The sequence below is a fragment of the Vidua chalybeata genome, chromosome 5, assembly GCF_026979565.1.
Source record: "Vidua chalybeata isolate OUT-0048 chromosome 5, bVidCha1 merged haplotype, whole genome shotgun sequence".
In the NCBI taxonomy this organism is placed as follows: domain Eukaryota; kingdom Metazoa; phylum Chordata; class Aves; order Passeriformes; family Viduidae; genus Vidua; species Vidua chalybeata.
The window spans coordinates 46113699-46127256 of record NC_071534.1 but is presented as its reverse complement, the minus strand read 5'-3'; the positions used below and the strand labels follow the sequence as shown (position 1 = coordinate 46127256).

Sequence of the window (13558 nt, the reverse complement as noted above, 5' to 3'; positions counted from 1 at the left end):
GCATCAGTATACTTGTGGTTTCTGTCATGGTATAACAGAAGTTAAATCTAAACTCTGGGAAATTTCGGAGTAAGTGTTCAAGTTCACTCCCAGCTAATAAAAAAGGTAGTATTTATGATTAGTTTTTTTTACTTTGATTATGTGTATGCATTACCACCTCTCAGGAGGAGAGCCTGTAGAAGATACTAATCTGGAATGGAGGATGACATATTGTTGTAGGGTATGTGAAGAAAAATGATGAAAATCAGATGGACAGTTTGGGGAGTTGACTGCAAGAGACAGGGTTGGTTAGCCTGAGATTTTGGGGTTTCTTTATTTCTTCCATGGGTAATTTAAACTAAGCAATATTAGGATACCTTTATACAGTGCAAGAAAACAGAGTTGTTTAGGCTGAAGTGGCAGAGATGTAGCAGGTACCCAAAAACTGAAATAGTAATACAGTTTTGCAGCAAGCAGTGGTTTCTTAGTCTGTAATGAAAGAAAATGCTCCAATATTATCTGATCTTTCTGAAGATTAGGTGTGGTTACTCTTAATAGGTATCACTGGGAACCAAGGGGATGCACACACCTACTTTGAATACAGCCTGGGAACTGAAGTGGGTGGGAGACTTTCACGTTTTGTCATGCTGTTTATTTTGTCTGAATTGGAAAATGAATTTAAATCTCTTAACTCCCACTTCAACATTTTGTTGATTTTTTTTTCCCCAGAGACAATCACTTCATCTTTCCTTTGAATATCTATTTTCAAGGATAAGTTATCAGCATCTCTGGAGATAGCTAAGATATTATGTGCTTAGAATGTGTTGCCTACAATGGAATTATCTATATCAAATAAAAAGACAGAGAAAGTAGGGGGAAAGTGACTGCTGTTTGTTTTGAATCAATGTCTTTCTAGGGACTTGAATGTCACCATTCACTGATTAGCTCCTGATGTCATTTGAAGGAGCTGCAAAGCATGAAGTAGTGAACATTTTGTTATCATGAGAAACTAGACATTGCAATTGCTATCCATTGTACGGAATGAAAGCTGTTCTGGTCTACATTTACACTGTAATACTGCAACTGAATTCCTGAATTAATTAGCACAGGGGAAAGAATTATTTTTCTTTATTGAACAGTTGGTGGTTAAAATAAAATCCTCAGAAGCCAAGGTATATACTCAAGTAGGTCTTTCTTCTGAATCAGATGGATGCTGCCAGTTAATTACTTCTGTAGCTGTATTTCAGTTTGGCCCAAGACAAGGCATTTCAGATTTGGAAGTTAGGTGGCCACATTGAAGCACAAACCTGGACTAATGAGTTCTGCTGGGGGCCTGGCAATGAGGCTTCTCTTTAAAGAGATTGTAGCTGACACTCAGCTGAGCAGGCATTTATAACTGAGTTCTGCCAGTTTCTGGGTGATTTCTTCAACCGTGAATCTATTATATAAAATGTGATGGCTACTACCTTTCCTCTGCTGTCTTCAGTCATCTTAATTTCTTCTCCAAATGCATGACTGAATTCAGCACTGCCCAGTCCATTAGAGTCTGTCTGGAGTGAGTCTTTTGAGAGCCTTTATGACTCGTTCAGGGAACCTCTGGCTATAGTGAGGTTTTTGAACTCCAAAAGAGGCATCCAGATGTTTTAGAGCACCTGTAGGATTAGCTACCTGTGAGCTAAAAGTCTGAATAATGCTGTGGTTTAGACATACAAAATCCATTTACTACATGATTGAGCTAACCTGAACATTGTTCTAAGCCTGCTGTTTCTCTCTGAATAACTCTGGTCCTCTCGATCAATATTCTCTTACTCCTCAGGTGCCCAAGATTAAAAGTAATTAAATACACCCCCTTTTCCCCCCACCAAATAAAACAAAGCAAACCATAATTGTTCAGGTGAGCTCAGGTGTTAGGCTATATTAGCATGGATAGACAGAAACTTTTTTATAGTTTCCCTTTGTTGTTTAACCCCCTTAGTACTTTGTACAAATAGTCAAGCATGTTGGCTATGCTTTGGGATCTGTAAGAACAGGGATTCAATTCTACCTAGATTTAGCCAGAATATATTTGAGTAGCTTTTTCATTCTGAGTGTTTGTTCTGTGCATTGTGCTGGAAATGTGGGGGCGGGGGAGAGGGAGGCATGCATCAGAAGGCAAGGCTGAACTTTTTTCAACCAACCACATTGATGTCAGTTTGTATAAGTGTTTTGAGTGTATCAACTCAACTCATGATTAGAAATTGTGTGTTTATAATGAACATGCCAATGCAATTTTAAAGAAAATGTGTAAGTCAAATACAGATAAGAATGATCTGTTTTGAAAGAGAAGTTATACTTCTATTGTTTTTCTAGAGGAGCTATCAGTAATTATTTTGTTGAATCTAGGTTGAAATGTTCCTTTTTAACATAGGGTTGAAACAAAGTAGAAAATAAAAGTCCCTGACGTAATTAAGGTTCAATAATGTGACAGGGTCTACTCTTATTTCTTACTAGACACAAAAACTTCTATTAGAAGGAACTTAAGGGCTTCAAAAATTAATTAAGGTATTCTGTATGGAAAACAGAGGCTTAGTGCTTCAGCATTTGCTGGTTAAGGATGGCCTTATCATCTGCCTGCTAGCAATGAAAGATAGTCAGCCTCTGATTGTGAGGGAAAGACATCTGACTGCCTCCTTAAGAGAAGTGAGTTTAACATTCATATTAGGGTGCAAGATGAAGATCAGTATTTGCTCCTCAGTTCCAGCAGAGCACAGCTTCATGTAGGTCAAATTTGCTTGGAGAATTGCATCTGTGACATCCCCGAGCGTGTAAGGAGTAGAGCTGGAGTGTATAGCTAGTGCAGTTGGCATGTAGGAGTTCCTGAGTTCTGTTACAGGTTTGAGATTTGGATGTAGGAGGTTTTAGGGACTGAGCATGCTCAGGGTAGATGAAGGTCAGTGGAGCTGACAGACAGAAGGTTCAGAGATGCTCTAAAAGCTCAAAGGATATGGATGTGGGAATTTTCAGAGCTTTCTAAATAAACCATAACTGAGTACATTTTCAGGGAGACTGCTGAAAAATCTCCATGGACATGTCATCCACCTGAGCATCTGTACCAAAGTAAAAAAGTGACACAACTCTGTGGATAAATATTTCCTTGCTCACTCTTATAGGGAAAATGTGGAAATTCATCCTAAGAGATAAATATTTGATAAACTTAAGCAATGAAAAACAGAAGCCTGTAGCAGAATTATATAAAGGATAATAATAATAATAAAGAAAATTATATTGTATAGTTTTACTGACAGCTCCACTTACATTAACATTTTGAAATCTTTCAACTTCAATGCATAATATGTATTTACATTAGCAGAACTGTTTAAAATAAAATAATCTTATGACACTTTAAGCTAATGGAATTGTACATGTGCATGACAGTATGTTCTCAGAAAGAAATATTAAGTGAAGAGGGGGAATCAGTTTATTAAAACCCCTCCTCTATTCTTAAATTTCATACTTTCTGAAATATTTGAGAGGCGAAAAAGAAAAATCTTTTTTAAAAAATAAGAAGGTATATTGAGCTGATGAATATTGTTTTCTAGGAGCACCTTTAAATTCCTCCTTTTCTGACATATCAGCATGAAGTGAATATATTAATTTTATAGAAGAGTTGTGTTAAGTCTTTGGGATATTAATATGTTCTGAAAATTAGGTATTTGACATATTTTTAACCTGGTGCAGCTAATATAAAAATCATTTGTTTTGTCAATGCTTCCTGGAGTAGAATTCCACTTTTTGGTCCTTATCCTAGGTAAGACATTGTTTGTAAATTGCACTTTTTGGGAGGGTGTTTGTAAAAGAAAATCTAACTATCAAAGATGTTGCTAAGGTATTAAGGTACTGGTAAAAGCAGAGAGGTTGTCATAGTAACAGTTAAAAATAAACAGTAACATTTTTCTGGCTTGGTTTTTTTTTTTCCAGTCTGCTGAAGAAAATTGAGCGGGAAACATGGAGGGAAAGTGGTGTTTCATTAATTGCCACTGTGACTCGCCTCATGGAGAGGCTCCTGGACTACAGGTGAGTGGTTATCACAATTTAGAGGTAGGATTGTCATCTTTGAAATATTAGGAAACAAGTACAGTTATCTTGCTCAAGTGGTGACTGCACATGGATACACGGATACAGCTGCTGGAAGTGCTCAGGATCTCTGACAGCAGTTGCTTAGTCAACAGGAAAATGCAACTGGCAGGATGAAAACAACCAAGTAGACTCCCCATGGTAAAAAATCCAGTGATGTGCTTGAGTTTGATGTCAAGGAATGTAGTAACTTTTGGCAGTAGGTTGGTGACTCAAGTCTGTCTGAAGACACAGAGCTCAGTGCTAATCACCTGACAGTTGTTTTACACAATATGTAAAATTCTTATTACTGTGTCAATCATGCTTAGTTGTAGTGTCAGCTGGGACAGTAAGTGTGTATACAAAGACATGGATCTCTGGATGAACACCTCACATTTGACTGTACCATGTGATCAAAAGAGAGAGAAATGAGAGACACGTACTCTCTTTCAGGAGTGCGAGACTAAAAGCAATTTTCCCAGTCACTTGTGAGCCTGTGTAGAGGCTTCACATTTCAGCTTAATCCTCCTTATTGCCACCAACTGTAGAACTGTCCAGGGCTTAATTGTGAGCTTTTCTCCCTGACTCTGTAGGGACACATGGTGAGACCTAGTACTGCACTTGCTGTTGTCACCGATAGTTTGAAAAGAAAAGTATTTCATCACCAAAGAGACTGAACTTTTAATTTCTAGAAGCATGGCACTGCTATTTCTCTTTAGGGATCAGCTGGATTACATCCTCTAGGACACAGTCTTCCAAAACATTGGTGTGCTGTTAGTTATGAGAGTATTTGGGGCAATTGTTTAGCTCATATATGCAAGAATGTTTTAAAGTTATGTTAAATTTTTTAGTGATTATGTGATGATGTCTGCCTGTTATTCTTTTATTTCAGCATGGTTATACTGGCTACCTTTTTTCCTTGTGTGATAAAAAAAGGTCACATAGTAATGACAGAGCCAGAAAGAAAACATTTACTTTCTTGACAATTGAGGTATCCAGTGTACTACAAAAGGAGGCATGAAATCTCTTAGCTACTTGGGTCAGCTGTTCAGCTAAATGCAATCCTTTCAGTCAGCTTGCCAAGTGAAATATGTCTGTTTTCTGAGGTGTGCTTCACTGTAAAACAATAAACATCATTCCTTTTGACTGTCATTACTTTCTGCTTTAGGGATTGCATGAAAATGGGAGAAGTGGATGGCAAAAAGATTGGCTGCACTGTTAGCCTTTTGGTTTGTATAATACTTTCTCTTTCCCTTTTTGATTTCAGTTGAGCAAATACACATTTGAATAGGACATACTTTGCTTCTTATTGCAATTTGAGTGGAATTTGACAGAGTAACATTACACTTAGAATCACTGATTATGTTTTCCCGGCTGAGATTGATACAGTAGGGAGATAGTCTTCCATGCCATTTCGTAGCTTGGTTCCTGAAAGGTTTCCAAAACTGCATTATACAGTTTTAAGTCTCTTCCTACTGGATAAACTTCACCAAAGTACTTTCTAAGTTTAATTAGTCTCTTGAATTTGTAGAAACAAACATGCACTTCCTCCTCTCCCAAACCCAACAAAACCTACATGATATCTCTTGTTTCTTTTCTTCCAAAAACTGATGCAAGTTGGTTCTTCTAACATATAATATGGGATATCTTGTGAATACTGCAGGCTGACTATTCTCTCCCCAGTAGAAGAGACAGAAATGCTGCTCAAGACCTCCTGTTTTCATGCTATCATTATTACCGCAAACCAAGAGTGCTAAACCATAGTATGAAAAAGATGCCATTTTTGTTTACAAGATTTTGATTCTAGGCCAGTTTCCACTGACAAGTTTGTTGACTTCTGTTAACCTTGGAAAGTGTCCATTTTCATGGTGAATCTTTTGAAAAGCTGTATTTTTAGCCAGAGAGGAAAAATAAAAAAAAATAAGCTGACTTGTAATTCTGCATTTTTGACGTCAGTGAAACAATTTGGTGTCACTTGTAAATAGCAGTTATACATAAGAGAACAAAGGATTTCTTCAGTAGGAAAATAGTGCTCTAAATAGGGATGATATTTACTATGAAGCCATAAAGCAGCTGGCTTGCTGTCAAAATATCTGACATGATCTGAATTCTGTAAAGCACCTGGATTATTTTCATCCCTAAGGAGTTTTTAATCTATTATTAGCAAAGCATCCAAGATTTGTACCAAAAAAGAAATTAAAATATTTTAAAATCCCAAAACACCATATTACTTTTTAATGGGATTTTCAATGACTCATGCAGGCTAAGGTGGATTTCATATCCTAATAATTTTCAAAGAAATTTTTAATAGTCTTGCACAACAGAGAGACAACGAATGCTAAATTTTCTCAAATCAGTTTAAAAAATATTTTCTCTATAAAGTTTTTCTTTTTTATGTTTTCATAGTATTCCTCCCACCTTTTTCCTTGATAATAACTCAATTTAGAAAACAGTGGCACAGAACATAAATACTGTACATTAGGAGAAAAACTGCTTAGAGTTCAAAATAACGATTTAATAATAGAACAGAAGTTGTTAATTGCTAATGAGAACCAGTGCTTAGACTTTTCTAGCCTATAAATCTTTATTAACCAAAGCAGATTATCCTGAATATGGAATATGTCTAGCAGGAGGACTTAAGCTGCATGTCCATTGTGAACGTGGCAGTACTTGTGAACAGTGCTATAGGCTTGTGCTCCTCTTCCTGTTGCTTTTTCATACTTTGCTTTAGTGCTTGCAAATAGATAAAGAATGTTTTGAACTAAGAATTATGGTATTGCAGACCATATTTTATCCATGTAACAACAAGTAGCAGTTATATGTTCAGAAATCAAATTTATGCATGTATTTCTAGAATATTATGTTTGAAGTCTTTTATTTGTAACCATTATAATAAATTTATTAACTGCTGTGTTTTATTACAAAATTCAATTTTATTTCAGAATTTTTACAAGACTGAACTGAACAAGGAAGAGATGTATATTCGCTATATTCATAAGCTCTATGACCTACATCTGAAAGCACAAAACTTCACAGGTAACTGAATACAAACTAGAAAAAGATATTTAGGACTGGTCTGTGGTTTGCAGTCCTTTGCAGCCCTGTAAGATGTATCCTCAGTGCAGAACATACCAACCCAGGCAACAGCTGAGTTTCCTTGCCTAATTGATATCTCAAAATACTGCTTTTTTCAGACCCATGGCACTAGTATTTGCTGAGCCATGGTGAACATAAATTACTTCTATCGATACCCATTAGCAATAAATGTGTGATACGGTCATTTTTCACCCAAAACTAGTAAAGCTTGGAGGAAGCTTTTATGAGTTCATTTAGTGGTATCTGAGCCTATACATTTTTTTTTAATGCTCCTGGCTGTCTGTTTGGTGAAGTGTCTCCACACATCTGTGTTTCAGAACCTCATTTTTGGGTTGAAAAAAGGAATAAAAGAAAGAAGACCCATATCACTTACTCATGATGAGGTAGAGACCCTAAAACCTGTGACAAGTATTGCAATGTCATGATGTCTTTCTAAATCTTCACATACCACATTTGCAGTACTATTGTCCAAGATTTCTCTAATTTTGTGCCAAGGATGGTTGTTATCTTTTACATGAAGAAATAAGAAGATATTGTGCATGTTGTTTATACAGCTAAACACACACTTCATTGGGGAGCTACATGCCATCAGTAAGTGCTAGAGAAGATGAAATCAGTATCCTTTTAAATCACACTGTCTTTGCCAGAATATTTTACTGACCTTATAATACCTCCATCTTTTCCCCAGTGTTTGCAATTGCATATGTTCAAAATTTCTAGATTTTGATTCTTCTTAAAAGCAGGTTAGTTAGCTAGGGGTCTCTAGTAAACAGCTTACAGGTACCTGGTGTCACAGCAACTTTCCTTATGCTTTTCTGCCACCCATGAGAAAGATAAGATTGTTCACTTGGAATTTCCACACTCCCTTTGCAGTTCATGGATTTAAATGTGGACTAGATAGCAGGATACGTTAAGGAGAGAATTTAGTTTCCTCATGTGACCTGGCAATAGTAAGTCACAAGAGAATTTTGATTATCAAGAAGTCTCTTTGCCACAGCTGGCTTTTGTATCAAGCTATTATTTTGGATAATAGATCTTAGTAACTCTTTGAGCAGTGTTGAGTTCCCTTTATGCACTGGGTACTATTATGTGTCCAGTTTATCTTCAAGTGTGATATGAACCTAATTTTTAAATTTTTTTTGCCATCCATTCTCATTTTAAACAGTACTTTGCTCAAAATTTATTTCCAGGACTTTGTTGTATTTCCTATGTGTATATTATCAGTCTGTGTGATTTTTGTGTTCTTTACTGTGGTAGATTTCACTGCTTCCTGTTTGTTCTTTTTATTATTTTAAATTTTCTGCTGTAAAAGCCTTAATAAGACTTGTCTCACACCCATAATTATTAAACAGACTTGTGTAGTCCATTGCCTTGCCTTATCAGAGGCAATACAGACTTTTGTAAATCAGCTGGTCTAGAGAATTTGGGATTAGGAAAATAAGTTTGATACTTCAGCAGCATTCCTACATGTTGCAGCATTAGTTTTCTAATGGCATCATTTCATCCTAGGGATGAAATGTTTTTTCTCTCATTTCCATAATATGATTTACTGGACTGTTTCTAAAAATGCTCTGTTAAAAAAAAAAAAAAGTCATCTTTATACAAAACATTACTTCAATTCTTTCTTTACACAGCACTCAGTTACAGCTATAAATATACCTCTCTTGAGGCCGAATCACATAAATGCACTGATTCCTTGTGTCCCCTCAGTCCCCTCAGTCAATGAGACTTTTTACTTATCCACCTTAAAAATGTCTGGTGTTTTGAAAATTTCCTGGATAAATTGAATTTTCCACATCGTAAGCCAACCCTGTTTATCTTTCCTCAGTGCTTTGATGCAAGTCAGTAGTTACAGATCTCTCCCTGAGGTACCAGTATTTTATTTGTTGTGCTTGCCAGTGCCAGACATAGGATGCTGGGTGGAGGAACCCTTCAGACTTGTAATGCAGTATGGTCATTCTTATTTTAGAAACCTTCTGTATAACTTTATTGTAATGTAAGAAAACTACATTGCTATGGCAGACAAAAATTTGTTAAGGACTTAGATGCCAAGTTTAGAAAGGAAAGGTCATGGTGAGCTATCCTGACCATAAGTAGACTTATGTTCTACTATCTTTTGCTTCCTTATGATTTTGAATAATTTATTATGAGCTTCATGGATTTTTAAAATTGTTACATAGATGTGCTTCATGTCTTGAGTACAAAAATGTAGCTTGAAACTATGACAAAGGTGGTTACCAGTCAAGCAGCCTGAGAACTGCTGAGTGTGATACCAGAATTAAGGTTGTCTGTGCAACTCGAGCTGGTTTTCCTTGCGTGGGTGTATCACAGCACAGCACCAGTTTGCACCACGCTTAGCATTTTACAACACTGGGGTTCAAGGCACTCTCTCACACAAATATCTGCTGCGGTGATGCTTTTTCGTCCACAGGTTCTTAGTTGTATGTGTAGAAGAACACTACTGCTAGAAAAAATACTGTAAAATTTGGCTTAAGTCGCCTGTCTTACAGGAACTCATATGGCAGAGGCAGAAGTAGGATATGGTTGTCTGGGGTAAACTTAGCTTAACACAAAAAGTACTTTAGTACTTTATTGTTATTTTTTTGCCTTATGTACAACCTATAAAATCTGCAATAAAAGAAGTCCAGTAGGGAACTTCTTTCTCCAATGCAGTACATCTCCAGAACATGGCCCATCTTTGTGCTGACTCACTCATTCAAAGTGGTCCTGTGAGTGGCAACATAAACTGTGAATACTAACTTGGAAACCAATACTACACATGCTCAGTTAGCCAAACTGAATTGTTGTAGCCAGTAGTAATTCTGGTGCTTTGTAATTTACCAAAGTCTGACATTCCAATAAAAATATTAATTTAATATTATTTTAGTGTACTGTTTCTGAGGAATTCCTGAAATCAAAGTAAAAAAAAAATATATTCCCAGATAATGTCTGCTGATTAATGTAAATATTTCTACACAGCTCTCTGAGTAGAAACCAACAACCAGTTTGATTCCTGCCAAACCAAAAACTAAATAAAATTTTAAAAATTAAAAAAAGAAAAACATTAGATTTCTAAATTGCTTGTTATTGTCAGCTGGTAAGGCTCAGCTATCAGGGATTTATTTCTCTGTGGATGGAGTGGATTCTATTAAGCACATATCTGGCTCCCTGTTTTCCTCCCAGCCCTGATCTCTTTTGGACTGTGCCCACAATCTTGCCATCTTTCCTCTTTCACTATTGCTGTTCCTCATCCCCCAATCCTTGTTCCTTTTTTCAGACAGCAAAGTCATTGAGAGTTTCTCCTTAACAGTATGGAAGACTGGGGCTAAGCAGGAAATGGTTACTTAATTTCTGTCTCCTTTGTATTTTCAGACTCCAGGAGAAGTGTCCCAGTGACTCCACTTTAAATATTGTGTGAAAATTTTAAGCTATTTTTGTTATATCTGTAATAGTAACTCTGTCCAAAACCACCACTCCCATCTGCCTAATACTCAAAATAAATCAATTAACCATTAGAAAGGTGGCTCTCAAGAAAAGCATTCACATCTCTGTGTACCTTGTCTGTTTTATGTGTTTGGTGTTGATAAGTGCCATGCTGTAATTTGTCTTGCAGAAGCTGCCTACACACTCCTGCTGTACGACGAGCTGCTGGAGTGGTCTGATCGGCCGCTCAGGGAATTTCTCAACTACCCCATGCAAACAGAGTGGCAGCGTAAGGAGTGTCTCCATCTGACCATCATTCAAAATTTTGATAGGGGAAAGGTAAAATAGTCCTGTTTTACTGAGTGGATCTGGGAAGGGTAATTTATTCATTTTAGGGTATTAGTTCCAGGGATGCACTCTTTTCTTGTATTGAGGGGAAGTGTTTCTCCTTGCTTGATTAAGCAGTTACTTAGCGATGCAGTATGTTTCTTCTAGTATGTTTCTTCTAATCCTGTGGTTGTATCCTAGAAATCCCCCTCTTACATATGAGAATAATTTTCACTTGCGTAGCAGTTGGCTTTGTAACTGTCAAAACACTTTATAAAAGGTGGTATCATTTTTCCTCATTTTAAAGGTGGTGAAAATGAGCTTTATAAAGCTAATGAAATTCACTTAGTGAACAAGTGAGAATTCTAAAGGTTATGTTTACACCTTACAATACCATGTTGTATCTCTTAAAAACTAAAAATGAATTTGTTGGGGGGATCACAGTTCATTGTCATTACTGCAAATGTCTATTCTGAATTAAGCAAGTGTAGTTATCCTGTAGTCTAAAATTTTACATGCACATAGTGCTCTGATTCGTCTTACTGATAAACAAGCAATACATTACAATTTTGTGTAGCTAGTGTAAAGTAAGCCTAATAAATGTAATCAACTGGATGTTGATCATCATATTTTTCAAACAATTCTGTAATTATATTATATAGTTTAACTTGCTTGGTGCAATGAAGTACTTGTACAACCTAAAAAAAATGAAGGAAGATGTATTAAAAGTACAATTTTAAAATGTAAAAATCATACTGTGTTGAATCCATCTCATATAGCATCAAAAGAGTTGTCCATCACTCTTGCAATGACTTACATTTTGTGCATAGTGCCAAAAGAATAATTTGTTAAATAAGTCTCTAAATATATTTTTAATTCTTCAAACAATTCATTGGTATTACTCAGAAGCATGTTTAGTGGACAGTTTGTTCAAATATTTTCAGTAACAACAAGACTTAGAACAGACCACTAATAAATCACAAATTGTCAAACAGTTGCTTTGAATTACTGAACACTCTTTATTTGCTTGCAGTGTTGGGAAAATGGCATTATCTTATGCAGGAAAATTGCAGAACAATATGAGAGCTACTATGACTACAGAAACCTCAGCAAGATGAGGGTAATGTACTTGAATACTTTTCATGAATCAGGAATCCAAAAGCTTTTTAATTTAGGTTATAAAATATTACTGAGGAAATTAAATTTACTACAGAATAGTCCTTAGGTTTGGTTTGCACTCTTATTTTTACCCTGAGAGGTTTATTCTACAATGAGGATTATAGAAAAGGAGTGTGAGCTTTTTGAAGAAAAATGAGAAAATCCTATCCACATAGAGCAGTTTGGGTTAGAAGCCTTAAAGATGATCTAGTTCCAGCCCCCCTGCTAGACACCTTCCACTAGACCAGGTTGCTTTATTTTATTATAAAATTAATGTTCTTACAATATTTGTACCTGTACAGCATCCTTTTTGTGTACATGGTTATGCAGAAAAATAATAATACTAATTCACTTTCATTAGTTTCCTACAGTTTATCCAGGGAATGTGCTGTGTGCAGTCCTTCACTAGGAGCAGCAGCATGTCTTTGCAGTTGTAATTGCAAGCAAAGCCACAGGCAATGCACACCTTTACTTTTTTTTTTTAATTTACTGCTTAAAAATATGGTCTGTTTAATATTACGTAGTAAAAATGAATCTTTCTTGTTGTTTCTTTCATTTTAGAACTCTAAACATTGTTTCTCTTTCATTCAGATAATGTATTTTACAAATTATTAGTATTCTTTTCTTACCTGCTTCTGGTAGATTCAATTTTGTATTACAACTCCCCTTTTAAATTTCCTGTACATGTAGGATGCTTGCTGCTGGGACTGAGTGAAGTCCCTTTAATCCAGAGCTGCTTAATAACATTATGCAAAATTCTCAACAAATAGCTATGTGGCAGGACTCTGTTATCTCCTTACTCCATATATATTTTGATATGTCAATGGCAGAATCCTATAAGCAAAACCAAACTGACTATCATCACGTTAATAAAATTATTCGTTTATGCATGTTTAATTAATTGTACTGAATGTGTTTTGTGTTTGAAATATTCTTTTGCTGTATCTGTGCCACCAATGTTAATCCAAAAACGGAGGTGTGGGGATTTCTCATAGCAGTATAATTAGGCAGCTATTGATATCATATGCATACTAAATAGCTGTCTGTGTTACCTAAAATAGGGCTAAGACTGTGTTTGGCTTTTTCCACAGTATTAAAAACTTTGCTGAAAATATCCTCAGAAAAGGGGGACTTTGATATTAAGATCCCTTTGTGTCAGTGTTATGAGTAAAATAAAAACCAGATGTATTGATCAAAAATTATGCTAATTGTTATTGGGACATTTTAAAGGAGCTCATATTTGATGCTTAAATCATTGGAATCTGGTGTGATTTGGATACAACTGCCTTGAATATGGAAATTAGACTTTGCTGATTTAACTGACCATATTACTGCCATGTGTTTGGGTGATTAGCAGATTACTGGGTCATATGTTTCAAACTGTCTTTCTATTTTACCCCTTTAATATCAGTACTTCATATTTTAAAGGGTTTATTTTTTAATTCTTGGAAACTTTCAGATCCCTAAGAGGTATAATTACTTA

At 35.8% G+C, this 13558-nt stretch overlaps 1 protein-coding gene across 1 annotated transcript in view; it reads left to right on the top strand.

The window, feature by feature from the left end:
* The window catches only part of DOCK4 (dedicator of cytokinesis 4), a 218982-nt gene that overhangs the window by 182867 nt on the left and 22557 nt on the right, over window positions 1-13558 (top strand). The window contains exons 33-38 of the mRNA XM_053942036.1: window positions 3740-3766; window positions 3937-4032; window positions 5240-5300; window positions 7014-7107; window positions 10781-10929; window positions 11951-12037. Of these exons, the coding sequence (XP_053798011.1) occupies window positions 3740-3766; window positions 3937-4032; window positions 5240-5300; window positions 7014-7107; window positions 10781-10929; window positions 11951-12037 (514 nt within the window). The remainder of the gene's footprint in view (window positions 1-3739; window positions 3767-3936; window positions 4033-5239; window positions 5301-7013; window positions 7108-10780; window positions 10930-11950; window positions 12038-13558) is intronic.